Source organism: Macrotis lagotis, chromosome 1, assembly GCF_037893015.1.
Source record: "Macrotis lagotis isolate mMagLag1 chromosome 1, bilby.v1.9.chrom.fasta, whole genome shotgun sequence".
NCBI classification, from domain to species: Eukaryota; Metazoa; Chordata; class Mammalia; order Peramelemorphia; family Peramelidae; genus Macrotis; species Macrotis lagotis.
In genome coordinates, this window is record NC_133658.1 from 495,306,272 (window position 1) to 495,327,977 (window position 21,706).

Below are 21,706 nucleotides of genomic sequence, written 5' to 3' on the forward strand. Positions count from 1 at the left end.
ACTTTCACAATAGTATCATCTTTTTGCATTCCATTGTGTATGTAAATGCTCATTTTTTACTGTTTAAATTCAGAATATTGCCCCCCACCTCCCCCCAAAAAAGCTTCCAAATACATAAAGGAAAGAACATTAGATTTTGATTCTAACCAAGATTGCACTAGGAAATCATTTAATCACTGGCTCTATGGTCAGGGTCAGGGGGAATATATCTGATACAAAGCAAATATGCATTATTAACATTTTCTTTACCTCTTTATTAAATCTGAACATGCAGCAAAATAATAAATAAAGTTCTGAATTTCCATGGTGTAAATTTACACACCAGAAATTTAAAAATTGACTCTTGAGTCTATTCCAGATAGTTCAAGCATACCCCTGGTATTAGGGCTCTTTCTCAAACACTGATTAACTAAACTTGAACCACAGAATTTCATGACCTTTATGGCACCCAGTTTTGCATATGTAACATAGAACTAAAACTAGTTAAGCTTTAGAGATATCTCATAGATCTATAATTTTATGAATATTTACTGTGTTTATTGAGCATTTATATATTTAGTATTTCATTGTGTTTATGTCAAAGATATATAAATATTAATATAAACCTTTGAGGAGTTTATAATTTAGTTAGGAAAACAAAACTGATGGAGATCATATTGTTGCTATATGCTGTCAAATGTAACTCAAAAATTACTTCCCATAGAACTCTGAGGAAGATCTATTCTTTCAGCCTAGTGAACTATCAAGGCAAACACCTCAGCACTGATTTTCTCACAAACATACTAATGCTTTAGACAAGTGATAGCCCCTTTATACTTACAAAAATTCCCTAGCTATTTCTAGGTTGAGAAATTCCAAAATATATAGATTTCTGGATTGTTCATCTTGCCCTAAAACCTAGATTTTAATGACGTCTAGTTGGATTGCCCAAAATTTCCATCTCACAACAAAAATCAAATTGGAGTTAGAGTGACTTTAAAAAATCTGGATAGGGTGGCTAGGTGGCATAGTGGATAAAGCACCAGCCCTGGAGTCAGGAGTACCTGGGTTCAAATCCGATCTCAGACACTTAATAATTACCTAGCTGTGTGGCCTTGGGCAAGCCACTTAACCCCATTTGCCTTACAAAAAAAAATCTGGATAAAAGTTTATAGAACCTTGTGAAGATCATATTGATTTATAAATTACCCAGAATTTCAGATAGATCCTCTAGAAGGAAAAGTAAGATCATCTGCATAAGAGCTGCTTCAGTAACAAATTCTGAGGGCAATTCTAAAGAAGTCTGAAAACAAGATATGATGTGCTCTTTAGGTTCTTTAGACAGAATTTAGAAGTTATCTGTGAAAATCATTACAGCTATTAATATTCTTAAATTGTGCATCCTACTATATGCAATCAGTTCATGGAATAGGAATCCCAAGGGATTTATATGGAAGATGTGGAGCCCAATATAAGTATTATATTACCCACTACCTACTGACATCCTCTACCTTACACAGGCTTTAAATTAATGACAATGATTGTGATCTTTTTGAATCAAAATGAAACATCGTAGCAGTAAGGAAGAATAGAGAGAAGTCCTACTGGAAAATTATTGGGGGGTTGTTTAAACATAGTTAAATAAATGTTGAAATTTATTTCATTTAAGGATTTACCTTTATAGACAACATGTAGATAAACAGATGAATAGAGTCATTGACTATATATGGCATAAAGTGAAGGAAAGAATTAAGTAATGATGAGGCAAGAATTACCTCTTTGATCAAATTAATAAATCTGTGTCCAAAGCGCCATGGTTTATGTCGGTGACACTGCAGTGAGCTGACAGTCATCTGAGAAGCTTGGTGCGAGGCAATAGCCACCGCATATACAGCGTCATACATCAAAGCTGCTTCAGTCTGAAAAGAGAGAATACATATGCTTCATTTCCATATTTACTTATCTTTGTCCTCATTCCCCTAGTCCTTTGATTTTTAAAGGCTTTTATAACCTTATTTGTGTAATACTTATTTCCATTAGTGTTTTTTAAGAACAATGACTGGCTTTTTTTTTTTTGCATCTACAATCAGTGTGTAATTTAGTACTTCAGTAAACATTTACTTAATAAATGCTTGATGACAGATTTATTCCATTATCTTCCTCTGGTATAATAACATAGTGATGGTGGAGACTATGAGTTCCCAAAGACTATTACAGAAAAGCATAAGTTCTGGCAGATAATATCCTGCTGGAAAGATCACAGACTACCTGCTGTTTGAGGACTAGCTTAGAAAAATATAGCATGGGAAATTTTATTAACAATAGGTTGACCAATAGGTGATGAGTTCTTTGATTATGGAAATCCATGCAATAATGAAAAATAAAAGCATAGCCTTCAACTCTGGGATCTTCTATGTCCTTTGTGATGATGTTTTAGGATCAAAAAATAGTACAAGATTGCAAAGAATCACTTGGATTCGAATGGGAGGTCATTTATTCAAACTGTAAGTATTCTAAATATGAAACCTCTGTGCATTGATTAGTAAATTTGTCCAATTACCTGGCAAACTAAACTATATCAAGATTGATGTTCTCATGCTAAAGATGCTGTTATTAAACAGAAGGAAGACTTGCAGTTTCTCTTTAGAGATAGTTTGATAAAATAGTTAACTCAAAGTCAATGAGAAACATTATTCATGGGATACTTGGTTATTTCATTTTTATAATACTAATAAATAGTATAAGCAAAAATACTACATATTGTTGCACCTCATGCATCAGTATCTAAAAATGTATTTTTGATGCTTGGCTATTTCAGTACCATAATGGACAACAGGAGAAGATTAATCAATCAACAACAATTTATTATACAACAAACTATAAATTAGACTGGTGTTATAAGGACAAGTATAAAAGAGGCTATAATCACAGGAAGATTAATTTCTGACTTTCTACATAACAAGAAAAATATGTCAGTCACAGAAAGCAAGCAAAAATTGCTATTGAAAAAATGGCAGTTGAGAAACCATAAGTAACTAAAATCTGAATGTTCATTTTTCATCATTATGAAATCTTTATGAAAAGATTATAGAAACTTCATGGTATGCAAAGTAATTGTCATTCATAAGTCTGTTTTAGAGGCAATTGCCATAATTTCCTAGCAAACAGAGGGAGAAGTAGTGTCAGATTTTATATTCTTGGGCTCAAAGTTTACCACAAAAGGTAACTGCTGCCATGAAATTAAAAAGGCATTTGCTTCTTGGAAAGAAAGCTATGGCAAATTTAAAGAGCATATCAAAAAAGAAGTGCCAACAAAGGTCTGTATAAAAGCTATAGCTTTTCCACTAGCAATGTTTGGCTGATAGTTGGACTATAAGAAAATTTGAGAGCCACAGAATCAATGCTTTTGAATTGTGATGCTATAGAAAACTTTTGAGTCCCTTGGACCTAAGGAGATCAAATCACTCAATGCCTAAAGAATTTAATTCAGGCTATTCACTGGAAGGTCAAATACAGAAACTGAAGCTTAAATATTTTGGTCACATAACTAGAAGATGGGATTCATTGCAAAAAGACCTTGATGGGAATAACTGAAGGCAAAAGAAGAAGGGAATAGCAGAGAATGAGATAGATAGAAAGTGTCATCGAAGCAAAGAACATGAACTTCGACAGACTTTGAGAGATATTGTAGGATAGAAGCACCTGTTGTGCTCTAGTCCAGAGTCAAACATGACCAAATGATTAAACAAATGAGATACTAAATCAACTGTGAAGATGAAGCTATCCTTCTGTGAAGTGGGAATGAGTGGATCAAAAAAAAAAGTCATGAGATGAAGCATGAAGCCCATGAGCCTCCAATGAATGTCATGTCTCCATGTGACTTTTAAAAGTGAGTTCAGCAAAACCAGAAAAAGAATTTAAAAGGAAAACTCAACTTTTGATGGCACTAGAAGAATCCATAAAGCTCAAGAAAGTGTGTGTGTATGTGTGTGTGTGTGTGTGTGGGTGTGGGTGTGGGTGTGTGTAATTTTATAGATCCAGGACTCTGATGATGCTTGAATTGATTGCACATGTTATGGACAGAAGCTGTGTTCTTGGTATTCCTTTTGATTAGGGATTCCAAAGAGATAATACTGCATCTCCATTGTCCCCATGAGCTCCTTTTATTTTTATTTTGAATAGCATTTTATTTTTCCAATTGCATATATTTATTTATTTACTTACTTACGTACTAATTTGTTTATTTATTTGTTTGTTTTTTAGATTTTTCAAGGCAATGGGGTTAAGTGGCTTGCCCAAGGCCACATGGCTAGGTAATTATTAAGTGTCTGAGGTCGGATTTGAACCCAGGTACTCCTGACTCCAAGGCCGGTGCTCTATCCACTGCACCACCTAGCCACCCCTTCCAATTGCATATAAAGACAACTTTTAGCATTCATTTTAAAAATAAAATTATGAAATTCAAATTTCTTCTTTTCCTTTCCACTCCCTAAGATGATAAACAATTTAATATAGATTACATAGAGCAATCAGGTAAACCATATTTCCATATTAGTCATGTTGTGAAGGAAGAAACAGAACCAAAAGGAAAAAAAACCCACAAAAAATGAAAATAGTATGCTTCAATTTGCATTCAGACTCCATCAGTTCTTTTTCTGGATGTGGATATGGGTTCCTTTTTAATATGGTAGTCATTTTTTTCTCTATTTTTGATTTTTTTTCTAGTATTAGCCTAGTAGCAGTATATAACTGGGCAAAAAAGTATGTGTAATTGAGTGACATTTTTTAGACATAGTTCTAAATTGTTTTCTAGAATATCTAGTCTAATTCACAACTGTTTTCCCTCAGTCCCTCCAAAAATTCATTTTCTTTTTTGTTATTTTTGTAAATTATAGATTTGAGCTACAATTTCAAAATTGCTTCAATTTGCATTTTTAATGATAGGCGATTTTGATAATTTTGCAAATAAATAGGACTTTTCCCCCCTTGAAAAATTCCTGCTCATATGCTTTGACTATTTGTCTATTGAAAAATTGGTTTTATTCTTAAAATTTTGAATCAATGCCTTATATATTTAAGAAATGAAATGAGACCTTTACCATAAAAACTTACTGTAAAAATTTTTTTCTGGTACTTGTTTTCCTTCTAATTTTAAGTTCATTAGCTTTGTTTATACAAAAACTTTTACATTCTACAATAAACTGTATATTTATCTTTGATGTTCATTCAATCTATCTTGATCTAACTCTTTTTTGATCATAAGCTCATTTCCTGTTTGTAGATTTGAAAAGTTATTTCTTCTTTGTTCCTCCAAGTTGCTTATGATGTCACTTTGTAACTATGTCATGTATTTAATGGTTGGAAATATGAATATACCTAAAGTTTATTAGGCTAATTTCTAGTTTTCCTAACAATTTTTATTGAAGAGAAGAATGTTTGGTTTTTATTGAGTGTTAGAGGATGCATATTCTTTTTTTAAACTCTTGATTATAATGTGATCTCCCTCTATTTTTAAATTGGTGCCAACTCATTTTGATGATGATATAGTTTGAAATCTGTTACTGCTAGGTTTTTTTTATTTCTCACTTTTTTATTACTTGAACTTGATTTTTTAATCATCTAGATAAATTATATTTCTATCATCAATTACAAAAAAGCATTACAGTGATTTATTTTCCTCTCTATGTTTATTCTTTAAATTCCTCTTTTGTTTTATTTCTATGGGTACTATTTCTAGCTCTATGTTAAGCTATGATTACTATGGACATTCATGATTTACCACTAATGTGTTTGGAAAGGTCACTAACCATTATCCATGATGCAAAATATTAACTCTTTATTTTAGACAAATTCTATTAACCCATGCTTTCTAATTTTTATTAACAGAAAGAAATACTGGATTTTATCCAAAGTCTTTTATTTATATCTATTGATATAATCATTTGGGATTTCGAAATTAATGTGACCTATTTTGTTTGTTTAGACTTGTATTTGATAGTATTTTATTTAAATTATTTTAATCAAAGTTTATTAAAGGTATTAGTTTATAGTTTTCTTTCTTACTGGCTTAGGGTATCAAGGCCAAATATGTATCAATGAAAAATGTTAAAAGGAAAGATTTTAGGAAGATGGCAGAGTAGGACCAAAATTACTGGACTCCACATTTCTTCCACAAACAAAATAAAATATTGCTTAAAAATGAATTTTTAGTTGTAGAAATAATTAAAAATTGGATTAAAACAAAAAAACTGGTTTAAGACAACCTGGAAGGGCCTCGGGGAAAAACTCAAAGTCCAGAGGTGAAGGTTAGCCCAATTGAAGTGCAAACACTTTCAGACAGACTCCACTGAGTCAATAATCAACAAGCCATAGGACAATTGGGTTTAGCTTCAGGAACTTTCACTTCAAATTCAATGTGGGTATTGGTCAGCTGAGTAGGAAACGATCCAAGGATCTTCTGCTGTTGACAAACTTCAGACCCAAGTGTGTTGATTAAATGCAGTCCCAAGCTGAAGCTGTGGGCAAGTAGAAGCGAACTCCCACCCAGTGACTGTGATAGCATAGGGGCAGAGGCCTTTCTGTCCAATGGACAGTTGTGGGAAAGAAGAGTCGCTAGTTTTGGTTCTGGGGCAGAGGAGAGAACTGAAGTTGGCAGCCAAGGTAGAGACCTCAGGGAGCAAGACTATTTGCAGTGCCATTATGTCTGGGGGTCCTAGCCGTGGCCCAGAGATGGAGAGTAGTGCCTGAAGTCAACCCACAGAAAGGACTCAGAAAACAACAGTATGGAAAAGCTGCAAGTTTGATGTATCATCTCCCACACCTAGGAACTAAAATATAATAATAATGATGATAATAATGATATTGATAATAATAATAATAATAATACTAAGCTGCTAAAATAATGAGTAAGCAAAAGAGAAAGAATACCAACAATAGATACTACCAGGAATTGAGAAGATCTGGGTTCACACTCTAAAGAAGATTGTGAAATTAAAAAAGAATCACCATACTTTTAAGAAAAATGTCAAATGGTTATGAGTCCAATGAACTATTGGAAGAGCTTAAAAAGGACTTTAAAACCAAATTTAAAAAAATCTGAGTAAAAATGAGGGAAAACTAAGGCAATTATGGAAAAAAGAGACCAAAAAATTCGAGGAAGAAAATAACCTTTTAAAAATTAGAATAGGCAAGGGGAAGCTAATGCTAATAAAATCAAAAGAATTAAAAAAATAGAAGAAATATGAAACATTTCTTAAGAAAATCAATTGACTAAACAGATTGAGGAGCTACAACATAAGAACTATTATAATTTTTATTATTTATTTAAGAATATAATAATAAGGGGGTGGCTAGTTGGTGCAGTGAATAGAGCACCGGCCCTGGAGTCAGGAGTACCTGGGTTCAAATGTGACCTCAGACATTTAATAATTACCTAGCCGTGTGGCCTTGGACAAGCCACTTAACCCCATTGCCTTGAAAAATCTAAAAAAAAAGAATATAATAATAAATAATAAAATATTAATTTTACTATTCATTAATATTATTACATTCAGTTATTATTAACTGAAAGTTAGTATTTTTAAAAACAGTCTACATATAATATTATAGGAAATCATTGGGGAAAATTGCTCTGAAGTTCCAGAACAAGAGGGTAAAATGAATGCAGAAAAAAAATCATTAGTCACCACCTGAAGGAGATTCCCCAAAAGAAAAAGAAAACTCACAGGAACATCATAGCCAAGTTTGTAAATGCCCAGATTAAGGAAAAATACTATAAGCAATAAGAAAAACAAGCAATTAAAATATTATGGAACTACAGCCAGAATAATATAAGATCTAGCAGCATATATATATATATATATATATATATATATATATATATATATATATATATTTTTTTTTTTTTTTTGCAAGGCAAATGGGATTAAGTGGCTTGCCCAAGGCCACACGGCTAGGTAATTATTAAGTGTCTGAGATCTGATTTGAACGCAGGTACTCCTGACTCCAGGGCCGGTGCTTTATCCACTATGCCACCTAGTTGCCCCATAGCAGCTTCTATATTAAAAGACCAAATAAATTGAAACTTTATATTCAAAAGAGCAAAAGTCCTGGATTTGTAACCAGAATAATTTAGTTAGCAAAGCTAGGTATAACCCTGAGTATTAAAATATGGATATTTAATGATTTGAAAGACTTTCGGGTATTTGAGACAAAAAGAACAGGACTCAATGGACAATTTGACATATAAGACTGAGAAGAAACAAGGTAAACATTAAAGATCAATTATAAAGGACTCAATGATGTCAAACTTTACTTCTATGGAAAAAATGTTATCTGTACTCTTAAGAATATCATTACTTGAGTAATTTGAATGAACATACATAGAAAGAGGACTTGGTATTGAGCTGAGTGTGATGGGATAACTTAAAAATTGGATAGGAGGAGTAAAATGAAGCAATTATTTCATCAAAGCAGATGTGAATGGAAGAACTTCTACAATGGAAGCAGGTGGGATTAGAGGCTGATAGTGCTGGAACCTTATTCTCATCAGAACTGGGAATAACATTTATATCTAGAAGGGTACAAATGGTCTTCTGAATTTGGAGGGTGAAGGGCTAGGATAGAGGGAAGAAGTTTTAGCAGGGGTTTAGATCAAGACCTCCTAAGGGTAGGGGAGAAGATAAGGAATAGATTCTTAAAGGTGAGGGTAGAATAAGAAATAAAAGGGCAAGAAGAGAAGATAAGAGAGTGATTCTATAAAAGAGTGTACACTAAGGAGATAGTTGTTAGAAGTAAATTAAACTGTGAGGAGGGATAAAGTAAAAAAGAGAAGCTGAAGAGGAAAATAGTAAAAATAGGATGGAGGGAAAATATACAACTATGTAATTATAATTTTGAATGTGAATAGAATGAACTCACCCATATAATGGAGATGGATAGCAGAATGAATTGCAAACCAAAATTTGACAATATATTATTTACAAAATACACATTTAAAAATGAGAGCTATAAAAATAAATAAACAAACAAACAAATAAATAATTTTTTTAGAAATGAGATATATACAGAATTTAACTAGAGGACTAGAGTGAAATTTATTAGGCTTAACTTAGTTAAAAATAAAAAATCAGGAGTAATAATTATGATCTCAAAGTTAAAGCCAAGAGTTAAAACTAAAATAAATTTAATTGAAAGGGATAAGCAAGAAAATTATATTATGATAAAAAGGTACCATAGAAAATGAAGCAATCAATACTAAACCTACATTCACCAAATGCTCTAAATTACTAAAACAAAATTTAAATGAATTACAGGTAGAAAGATACAGTAATATTATTGGAGTATAATCTTTATATAAAGTATAACTTTTTAAATTTATTTTTTATTCTCATTTTGTACAAATGTTTTTTTACATTAATAAAATATTCTTGTTTACAAGTAAACAAAATACCCCTCCTCCCCCCATGAATATAGATAGACTTGTTTGGGCGAAAAAAGTAAAGGGGAGAGAAAAAAATTAAAATAAAAAAATAATAATAGTAATAATTGTAGGTATGGCCAGGTGGCACAATGGACGAAGCAACAGCCTTGGAGCCACGAGCACCCGAGTCCACATCCAGCCTCATAAACCCAACAATCACCCAGCCGTGTGACATGCAAGCCACCCGTTCCCCACTGCCCTGCAAAAACCAAAAAAAAAAAAAAGAAAGAAAGAAAAAAAGACCCAAAATAAAATAAAATAGTAATAATAGTAGGGGCGGCTGGGTGGCAGACAGAGCATTGGCCCTTGAGCCAGGAGCACCTGGGTCCAAATCCGGCCCCAGACACCCAAAGATCACCCTGCTATGTGGCCCCAGGCAGGCCATCCAGCCCTACTTGCCCTGCACCCTCCCCCAAATAATAATAATAACAAAAAATGTGCTTGAGTCTTTGTTCCAACACCAACAACTCTGTCATGGGTGGATCACATTCTTTATGGTAAGTCCATCACAAAAGTTACTTCCATATTTTTCCACCCTTGCCATTGCTGATCGCAACTCCCTCCTTTCTTATTTCTGTACTACCATGTACTATATTTTCTCTCTCCTTTCACTATGACTCTGCTGTAGGGTCGCTGAGTGGCACAGCAGACAGATCCCTGGTCCTGGGGCCAAGAAGCCCTGAGCCCCCCTACCACCCCTTAGGTCCAGAATCCACCTGGCCCTGTGGTCCTGGGCAGGCTTTCCATTCCCAGCCCCTTGCAAGAAGTAAGAAAGAAAATGTGTTATATCTGACCACTCTCCCCCCATGGTCCATCCTCTCCTCCTTTATTCACATCCCCACCCCTTCCCCCTGCTCCCCCCTCCTTCTTACTCCAGATGTCTATACCCCATTGAGTATATTTGCTGTTTCCTCTCCTAGCCATCTCTGATGAGAGCAAAGTTTCCCTCATTCCCCCTTGCCTCCCCCCTTCCATATCATTGCAATAGCTCATTGTAATAAAAAAAAATCTTATGTGAAATATCTTGGACTATTCCCCCCTCTCCTTTTTCTTTCTCCCATTCCATTTCCCTTTTTTTCTATTGACTCCATTTTTACACCATATTTTATCTCCAAATTCAGCTTTCTCCTGCGCTTCAACTATAAAAGCTCCCTCTACCTGCTCTATTAACTGAGAAGGTTCATATGAGTATTATCAGTGTCATTTTTCTATGCAGGAATACATGCAGTTCATCCTCATTAAGTCCCTCATATTTCCCCCCTCTCCTCCAATCTCCATGCTTCACCTGAGTCCTGTATCTGAAGATCAAACCTTCTGTTCAGCTCTGGCCATTCCAAAAGGAACCTTTGAAATTCCCCTGGTTCATTGAAAGTCCATCTTTTTCCCTGGAAGAGGACATTCAGCCTTGCTGGGTAGTTCATTCTTGGCTGCATTCTAAGCTCTCTTGCCTTCCAGTATATTGTATTCCAAGCCCTACGAGCTTCCAATGTAGCTACTGCTAAGTCCTGTGTGATCCTGACTGCAGCTCCAAGATATTTGAACTGTGTCCTTCTGGCTGCTTGCAATATTTTCTCTTTGACTTGGGAGTTCTGGAACTTGGCTATAATATTCCTAGGGGTTGGTTTTTTGGGATCTCTTTCTCGGGGGGGGGGGGGGGGGGATCAGTGGACTCTCTCCATTTCTATTTTGCCCTCTGCTTCTAGAATATCAGGGCAATTTTCCTGTAGTAATTCTTTGAAAATGATGTCAAGGCTCTTTTCCTGATCATGACTTTCAGGTATTCCAATAATTTTTAAATTATCTTTCCTAAGTCTGTTTTCCATATCAGTTGTTTTTTCAATGAGATATTTCACATTTTCTTCTAATTTTTCATTTTTTTGGTTTTGAAGTATTGATTCCTGATTTCTGGTAAATTCATCAATCTCCCTGAATTCTATTCTTTTTCTGAAGGATTTGTTCTCCTCAGAGAGTTTTCTTATCTCTTTTTCCATCTGGCCAATTTTGCTTTTTAAAGCATTCTTCTCCTCAATAACTTTTTGAACTGTTCTATCCATTTGACCTAAGCTGGTTTTTAGCATGCTATTTTCTTCAGCATTTTTTTGGATTTCCTTGACTAAGCTGCTGACTTCATTTTCATGTTTTTCCTGCATCTCTCTCTTTTCTTTTCCCAGTTTTTCTTCCAACTCCCTCATTTGATTTTCAAAGTCTTTTTTGAGCTCTGTCATAGCCTGAGCCCAGTTTCTGTTTTTTCTTGGAGTCTTTAGATGCAGGAGCTTGTGCTTCCTCATCTTCAGACTGAGTATTTTGGTCCTTCTTGGGCTCATTTGCAAAATATTTCTCAATAGTCTTCTTTTTGTTTCTCTGCTTGCTCATTTTCCCAGCCTGGGCCTGGTTTGGGGTGTTTCTCGAGCTTTTGGGACACTCCCACAAGGGTCTCAGTGTGTGAGGCTCTGTCCTCCCTCCTGCTCTGTGAATGACCATAAGCGCCCCCCTCTGCCAAGGGGCTGATGTGGGGGGGGGGGGCTGCTGTTCTGTGGGGGGGGGGGGCCTAGATTGTGGTCAGGATCTGAATGTGGTCAGAGCCCCAGAGTCCTGTTCCAGAGGCAGAGGACAGAGCTCTGCAGTCTCTCTCTCTTCACTCCCCTCCCTCAGCTCAATGGGCTCATGCCCTGGGGGCTCCTGCTTTCTGTTTCCAGCTCTGGGCTGCAGAAAGACCATGCTGCTTGCTGTGTGCCCTGAGGGCTGGGCTCCATTTGCTTGCTTTGGCAGAGGTCCCCCGCTGTTCCCCCACTTTGTGCTGGTGCTCCCTGGGTTGCAGCCCAGGAGACTCCCCCGCTGCTGTGAGCTGAGACCCCCAGCACCCTGGGGCTGCTTCCGGGAGGCTGAGGTTCTTTGGCTCTGGTGGGCCACCCCTCTTGCAGGCCGCCTCTCCAATCCCGGGGAGCAGAGCCTTTCTGCTCTTTTCCTGGTTACCTTGAGTAGGAGAACTGCCTCACTGGGTCCCTTTGTGGGTTCTGTCTCTCGAAAGTTTAGTTAGAGTCCTTAGCTGATGAATTTTATCAGAGAGCTTCTAAGACTTGATCCCTTCTTGTCGCCATCTTGGCTCCGCCCCATATAAAGTATAACTTTAACCTTCCCCTCTGAGTTGATAAATCCAACAAAAATTAAATAAGAAAGACTTAAAGGAGATGAATAGAATCTTAAATAAGCTAGATATGATAGATATCTGTAAAGAAACGGATGAGAAAGAAACGAATACATCTTTTTCTCAGCTGTACATGGAAGCTTTACAAAAATCAACCATATATTAGGCCATCAAACATAATTAAATGCAAAAAATCCAAAACTATGAAATACATACTATTCAGATTACAATGTAATAAACATATGTAAAATTTGTATCTATCTGTTAAAAAAAAATCCAACCAATTATAGACTTAACCTAATCTTAAAGAATGAGTTGGTTAAAGAACAAATTAGAAAAACAATAAGTAATTTCATCAAAGAGAATGACAATAATGAGACAGCAAATCACAACCTAGGGGCTGTATTTCTCCTATTGTAATATTTCTCCTATTATTTAGACCAATCTTTGTATGAAGTATTTGTTAATTTATATATTATATATATAAATATATAATAGGCTCTCTATATAGCTGTCTAATCTATACATATATAAATATACAATATAATGTATATAACATTATAGACTTTCTATATATTATGACTTTCTATATATTTAATCTATACATGATAATGTATAGATACAAAGATTTATGATTTAATAACATGATCCATGTTATTAGTTAAAAGGCAAAGGAAGAGAAATTGTTTGCTGAAAGGTGGTATTTGAAGTTTAGTTCTTTTTAATTTTCTGAAAGTTTTAAATATATCCTTGCTTTGATTCTTACTTTATCTTCACTTTGGCAACACACTCTCATTCTTGTAGTATTAATAGAAGGTTAAACAGAAAAATCTTGGGATTAATACTAATAATGATCTTTATTTTTAGTTTTTTGTTTGTTTGGTTTTTTTTTTTTTTTTGCGAGACAACAGGGTTAAGTGGCTTGCCCAAGGCTACACAGTTAGGTAATTATTAAGTGTCTGAGACTGGACTTGAACTCAGGTACTTCTGACTCCAGAGCTGGTGTTCTATCCACTGTGCCATCTAGCCGCCCCAATAATGATCTTTTAATGCAATCTTAAAAGATACTAGATTACCTTCTTTTTTGTAACAAATGTAAAAAATTCTTTGTCCTACATGCTTTAAGACATAAACATGGAATCTGTGTCACCTCCTTTTGCAAAAAAAAAAAAAAAGATAATTTCTGAATAAATCTCTCTTTTTTTAAAAAAAAATGGTCTTTGAAGAATTTTAGAAAGTCAACTATGGTACTTACTGTCATCATGCCATTCAATAGACCCATCTCTGACTTGGGCAGAGCTTGCAATCTTTCCATTGACCACTTTTCAATAATGGATGAAACTCGAGGATTATCAATATTAAGTAACCTAAATCCAGTCATATTTACTCCACTGTATCTGTAAATTTCCAGGTCCAGTGCAAAGAAATCCTGTAAGATTTAACAGAACAGATGACTTAGCAATGCACTGAGGAGAGTGTAATTAAATAGTAATGATTTTTTACCTGTCTAACTTTTTTTTGTAAAGATAAATTTCCTATCTTCATTCTCCTTACTTTGACAGAGACTCTAGAGAAATAAAGTTTTGATTTCCTTTTTACTGATACTGTTGCAATTATAACAAACATCAATATCCAATATGTTCTACAGATTGCACAAATTAAATTCCAAGACATTAAATTTATAAATTTGTATTGTAAATTATAATTTTATAAATATTATATAATAATTAACAAAAATAATTACATTCACAGAATATTAGAATTTGGAATGCCCGCCAGTGTTCTATACATTGTGCCACCTGGCTGCCTTAATACTTAGCTGCTCCATTGTCATTGTTGCATCACTCATTGTGATCCCATTTGAAGGGTTTTCTTGACTAAAACTAGAGTGTTTTTCCATTTCCTTTTCTAACTCATTATACAAATAAGGGAATTATGACAAATAAGGTTAAGCAACTTGCCTAGGGTCTTACAGGTAGTCAGTGTTTGGATGCCAGTTTTGAACTCATGAAAATGTCTTCCTAATTTATAGCCCAGTGCTCTTTCCACTAAACTACCTGGCTACCTTGAAGTGCCCATAGATATCATCTATTGTAACCTCCTCATTTTAGAAAGGAGCACAATGACACCTAGAAATAAAGGTGATTTCCCCAAGATCATTCAGCTATAGTTAGTGTCATAGATAAAGCTAGAATCCAAGACTTCAGATTTAGAATGCAGTTCTTCTTATACAACATATTGCTTCGTTAAGAAAACTGTAGGAGGTACTGAATGTAAGTGATTGAAGTAGATGAATCCATAATTGATCATCAGAACATAAGAACATGTGGATCTTGTATGTTTAAACATTATAATATAAAATTAATTTATTAAAAAGTATCTTTGCCTGTGCGAATAAAAGCATTAGGCTATATGTTGTTGTTTGTCCTTCATTTCCAAAAAGGACCATGACATCAGGGAGGTGATGCCATAAATTGGATTTGAATAAGGGAGTTCTGTTCTAAGTCACCAGCCTCACTTTCTCCTCTGGAGTCATCTGGGTCAATGACCAGATATGGATCAGGATGACTAGAGATGGCCCTGGATGTGAGGCAATCAGGGTTAAATGAGTTGCTCAAGGATACCCAGCTAGTAAGTGTCAAATGTCTTAGACCAGATTTGAAATGAGGTCCTCCCCAACTACAGGGTATACAACATAGCTACCACTATAAGGCTATATAAGTATATATATATATATATATATATATATATATATATATATATATATATATATAAACATACACTGCCACAACCTATTTATTTTCCTCTGAAGAATTTTTAATAAATTGAGTAATTTTAAATTGTTATTTTATTTATGACAATTACAGTGGTCTGAGGAGATTCTAATTAATCTATATCTACTCCATTATCAAATGACTATAAACTATAAAGCAGTATTAGAACAATGCAAAGACATATTGCTTCATGTTTCAGTATAAAGTGCTTGTACTTTCAGTTTCCTTTAATAGAATATTCATTTTAATCCCTTTCCAGAACATATTGGTTTTAACAAATATTGTTCAACACTGCAGGATTTAAAAGATTTGAAGGAAATTAAAGCAAATATCCTTTTTTCAGTTTCCTTCCTTTAATAATGACAAGCTGACACTATGTTTACACAGAAGTTACCCATTATGGATTTTCCTCTCATATTATCAAATTCTTAATTTTTCTTAGATGTTCTTACCAGTGTTGTGAAAAAGTAGTGATAATATTCAGTCATCATACCCATGAAAAGAATCTGTAAAACAGAAAATAATGTCAACAAATTATTGAACATGCTTGGAACTTTGTACCTCAGTTTTACTTTCATTTCAATCACAACAATTAACAACCATGAAGTAATCTTGAGAGAGGGCCTGTTCCTTGGAACAATCTTGTAGGAGAAAATTTCTCTAATGAAATTTTAACTGGTGGAATTTATCCATTGAAGACTGCACCAGAGATCTAACTCATCCCTTAATCCCAACTCTTATGATCTAAAATTGGGAAAGTCGCAACTCTGTTTAATTTTAATGTAATATACTGTTGGTATTTAGAGGTATTATTTGATAATAATTGGTAGCTAAAGACCCAGGAAGTCCTCCTTAAGGGACAAGTCTCTTAGAGAATTTTTTCTACAGGGGAGTATCTCACTCTGGCTAAGGAGTGTTCAGAAGGCATGCACCTGACATAACCTTGGAGAAATCTTTAATAGGTATGGAAACAAAGATACTTCCCATTCAAAGGGTTGATTAAAGCCTAGGCCTTTTATTTTGTGAGAAAACTCCCTCTAAAGAAATTCTAAGGATAAACAGGGACGCAGAGACAAGGCAAACCCCTATTAGGGGTCAGGGATCCCATAAGGAATTTTTCCTTAAGTCACATTGGTGAGACTGGTAAGTGATACTAGCTCTGATGAGGGACCAGATATGATGGAGTTAGCTAAACAAGCAGATAGTCCTTACTGAACTACTTGCTTCTATTTCAGGAAGGTGAAAGGGTAATAAAGGGAAGAACTCACAAATATTTGTAAAATTAATCTAAGAAGTAAATAGGTTCGAAATTTGATCCAGCAAAAAGGACTTTTATTTTTAGACAATGTACATTAATTTTTATTACATGAATTAAATGCTTTGTGAATATGTGGCTCTTTGTGATTTTTTCAAATATGTACTTTGGCAGAGAGTCTGAAAGGGTGGAGTTTTTTTTTTCCAAGGCAAACGGGGTTAAGTGGCTTGCCCAAGGCCACACAGCTACGTAATTATTAAGTGTCTGAGGTCGGATTTGAACCCAGGTCCTCCTGACTCCAAGGCCGGTGCTCTATTCACTGCGCCACCTAGCCGCCCCCAGGGTGGATTCAGCACAGGTTAAGCTGAAAGTCTTTGCTAGGAGAGCAGAAGAATCTGACACCCCGCCCCCCTCACCCTTAATTGACAGGTGGCTAGATGTTAGAATCTTTGATCTGTTGCTTTCCCAGGGGAAAGGATTGGAGGAATAAGTTAAGGAACCATTGCAAACGACACTGAAGGGGAGAACTCTCTGGGGCTTGTCTGGGAATGGGGCAGGAACTTAGATAAAGAAAGGCATCTTCAGCTATGTAGGGACAAATGGGAGGAATTCTCTCAGGGTTACTTTTCAATATCACAATGCCCTTCTCAGGCATACCTTATCACAAGGTCAAATGGGAATAAAGAAATTTTTCTCAAGCCTCTGCTCAGTCAGAGGGGAATTTTGCCCAGGTTCTCAAATCTTCTCTCAGGCATAAGCTCCAGTACTAAATTGTAGTTTACCCCATCATTATACTAGCTTAGAGACTATAATAATATATCTCAAAGATTATACATGCTAACTAATTGGGATATATACCAGAAATGCAGAAATAATTTATTTAAGGAAAACTATTATCATAACTGACATGTCATAACAAAAGTTGAAAAATCATATGATTATAACAATAGATACTTTTGAAAAATACAAATCATTCTTATTAAAAAAAACACAAAGCATTTGAACTTGTGATGCAAAACATCATCTACATCCAGAGAAGAGCTATGGGGTCTGAATGCAGACCAAAGCATACTATTTTCACTTTTTAAAATTTTTTTCTTGGTTTTTTTCCCTTTTGCTCTAATTCTTCTTTCACAATATGACTAATATGGAAATTTGTTTAACATGCTTGTACACATATAACACATCAAATTTCTTGTTGTCTTGGGAAGGAGGGAGGGATAGAAAGAAACAGAAAAATTTGGAACTCAAAATTTTGCAAAAATTATGTTGAAAATTGTCTTTAATGCAATAAGAGAAATACTATTAAAACTATCTTTATATGTAATTAGAGGGGAATGCTATTAAAACTATCTTTATATATAATTAGAGGGGCAGCTAGGTGGCGCAGTGGATAAAGCACCAGCCCTGGAGTCAGAAGTTCCTGGGTTCAAATCTGGTATCAGACACTTAATAATTACCTAGCTGTGTGGCCATGGGCAAGCCACTTAACCCTGTTTGCCTTGGGGAAAAAACCTAAAATAGAAATGAACTATATGTAATTAGAAAAAAATACCATTAAAAATTTAAAACATTGAAAGTAATATATACAAAAGAATTTTCCCTTAAAAATGATAAAAAGTAACCATCTGCAAGCAATATTTGTAATGTAAGCTAGAAGCCTTCTAAATAAGATAGAACTGAAAAAAATGCCCAATAGCACCAATCTCATTCAAATTGAAATGTCTCTATTTTTGTAATTATTTCTGTTCTATATCACCACAGATGTTTTCTACAACTGCCTGTCATGTTTGTTTTTCAGTAAAATTCAGAAGTTCATAGGTCCAAAAGTTCAATCTTCCTCTGACAAATTTGAGTTCAGTTTCCCTATAAAGTACTTTAATTAAAAAAATCTTAATACCAATAATTGTCCTTAACTAATTAGAGAAAATGTGTTATTTTTGTACCATTAGTTATCTATGCAGGTGGACACCACCAATGAGCTTTGAATAGTGACATGATGGAAGGAAGGAAGGATTATTGCATATATGATATTCCTTTTATCTATAGAAATGATCAATTTGTCCTAATTTAGGGTATTTTGACATGCTGAACAAAAATCTTTTATTGGTGACTACCATCCTTATCAATAAATTGAATGTTCTCAGAACTCTGTATGTCAATATCTTAATTTTAATCATGAAGGCACTAGTGTTCTATAATTTTGAAAATGAAATTAATTATTAAAGTAATTCTCAATTATTAAAATTAATTCTGTTGGACTTTCTGTCCCTCTTTTTGATACTTACTGAACCAAGAAAAAGAATAATTATTCTGAACATGTATTAAAAGCCTTTTATAACTAACTCTACTTTTTCTTCCTAGAATCTGTCCTAGAGAAGTGAAACACAGTTGTCAGAATGTAAATCCACTCTTACAAGTGAGATGCTCACAAGACTAAAATGATTTCCCCATTACCACCACTACTATTCAATATTGTATTAGAAATTTTAGCATCAGCAATTAGAGAAGAAAAAGAAATTGAAGGAATTAGAATTGGGAAGGAAGAGACAAAACTCTCACTCTTTGCAGATGACATGATGGTCTACCTAGAGAATCCCAAGAAATCATCCAAAAAACTACTGGAAACAATTAGCAATTTTAGCAAAGTTGCAGGTTATAAAATAAACCCTCATAAATCCTCAACTTTTCTATATATGTCTAGCAAGAAACAGCAGGAAGAGCTAGAAAGAGAAATCCCATTCAAAGTAACCTCAGGCAATATAAAATATTTGGGAGTCTATTTGCCAAGACAGACTCAGAATCTTTTTTGAAAACAATTATAAAAACACTTCTCACACAAATTAAATCAGATTTAAATAACTGGGCAAATATCAACTGCTCATGGATAGGTAGAGCTAATATAATAAAAATGACAATTCTACAAAAACTAAACTGTTTAGTGCCCTACCGATCAAAGTTCCAAAAAATTACTTTAACGAGTTAGAAAAAATTGTAAGTAAATTCATATGGAGAAATAAAAAGTCAAGAATTGCCAGAAGCTTAATGAAAAAAAGTACAAAAGAAGGTGGCTTAGCCCTACCTGATCTAAAATTATATTATAAAGCATCAGTCATCAAAATTGTTTGGTATTGGCTAAGAAATAGAGTGGTGGACCAGTGGAATAGACTAGATGTAAAAGCAGGAGATGATTATAGTAATCTGCTGTTTGATAAACCCAAAGAGTCCGGCCATTGGGATAAAAACTCCCTCTTTGATAAAAATTGCTGGGATAATTGGAAGTTAGTGTGGAAGAAACTTAGATTAGACCAACACCTCAAACCCTTTATCAAGATGAGATCCAAATGGTTACAGGACATAGACATAAAAAAACAATACTATAAGCAAATTAGAAGATCAAGGACTAGTCTACCTGTCAGACCTATGGAAAGGGGAGCAGTTTATGACTAAGGAAGAGTTGGAGAACATCACCAAAAACCAATTAGATGATTTTGATTACATTAAATTAAAAGGCTTTTGTGCAGATAAAACTAATGTAACCAAGATCAAAAGAAATGTAGTAAATTGGGAAACAATCTTTACAATTAATGATTCTGACAAAGGACTCATTTCTAAAATATACAGAGAACTCAGTCATATTTTTAAAACAAAAAGCCATTCCCCAATTGACAAATGGTCAAAGGATATGCAAAGGCAATTTACAGATGAGATCAAAGCAATCCATAGCCATATGAAAAAATGCTCTAAATCATTATTTATTAGAGAAATGCAAATTAAAGCTTCTCTGAGGTACCACCTCATACCTCTCAGATTGGCCAATATGACCAGGAAGGATAATGATCATTGTTGGAAGGGTTGTGGGAAATCTGGGACACTATTACACTGTTGGTGGAGCTGTGAACTCATCCAACCCTTCTGGAGAGCTATTTGGAACTATGCCCAAAGGGCAACAAAAATGTGCATGCCCTTTGACCCAGCAATACCACTACTGGGTCTATACCCTGAAGAGATGAGGAAAAAGGGTAAAAACATTACTTGTACAAAAATATTTATAGCAGCCCTGTTTGTGGTGGCAAAGAATTGGAAATCAAGTAAATGTCCTTCATTTGGGGAATGGCTTAGCAAACTGTGGTATATGTATGTCATGGAACACTATTGTTCTATTAAAAACCAGTAGGGATGGGATTTCAGGGAAGCCTGGAGGGATTTGTATGAACTGATGCTGAGTGAGATGAGCAGAACCAGAAAAACACTGTACACCCTAACAGCAACATGGGAGTGATGTTCAACCTTGAAGGACTTGCTCATTCCATCAGTGCAACAATCGGGAACAATATTGGGCTGTCTGCAAAGGAGAGTACCATCTGTATCCAGATAAGGAGCTGTGGAGTTTGAACAAAGTGCAAGGACTATTCCCTTTAATTTAGAAAAAAACAAATAACTTATTGTCTGATCTTGTTACCTCTTAGACTTCTCTTCTCTTCTTTAAGGATATGATTTCTCTCTCATCACACCCAATTTGGATCAAGGTACAACATGGAAACAAAGTAAAGACTGACAGAGTGCTTTCTGTGGGGGTGGGGGTGGGGGTGGGGGTGGGGTGGGGGTGGGGGGAGGGAAGCAAGATTGGGGGAAAATTGTAAAACTCAAATAATATCTTTAATAAAAAAATGAATTTAAAAAAAAGACTAAAATGATTTCCCGAAGGATAAGCCTGTGGCACTATGTGTTTGTATAAGTAGAGGGAGAAATGACTTTTGAATGGCAGAGAGAGACTTCTAAATCAGCATGTTGCACAGAGGTAGAGGTTGAGAGAGATAAGTGAGAGGCAAGATGTGAACTTTTGTATGATAAACTGATTTTCCTAGAGTCATTTATTTATCTGGAGCTGGACCAACATCCTCAATACATCCCTTGATTCCTGTCACCTATGCCCTTTGAAACTACTAATAGACTACCCTAAGGACACCATTCTTTCCTGGATTGAAATGTTTATCTTTTTTTTTACAACTTTTTTTTAGGTTTTTGCAAGGCAAATGGGGTTAAGTAGCTTGCCCAAGACCACACGTGAG

The 21,706-nt window shown here is 34.8% G+C and overlaps 1 protein-coding gene across 1 annotated transcript in view; it reads right to left on the reverse strand.

Annotated features, from left to right (window-relative positions):
* GRIK1 (glutamate ionotropic receptor kainate type subunit 1) overlaps positions 1-21,706 on the reverse strand; it is a 164,583-nt gene that overhangs the window by 65,951 nt on the left and 76,926 nt on the right. Inside the window, exons 6-8 of the mRNA XM_074213868.1 lie at positions 15,832-15,885; positions 13,861-14,034; positions 1,755-1,898 (exon numbers count right to left, since the gene is read on the reverse strand). Coding sequence (XP_074069969.1) covers positions 1,755-1,898; positions 13,861-14,034; positions 15,832-15,885 — 372 coding nt within the window. The remainder of the gene's footprint in view (positions 1-1,754; positions 1,899-13,860; positions 14,035-15,831; positions 15,886-21,706) is intronic.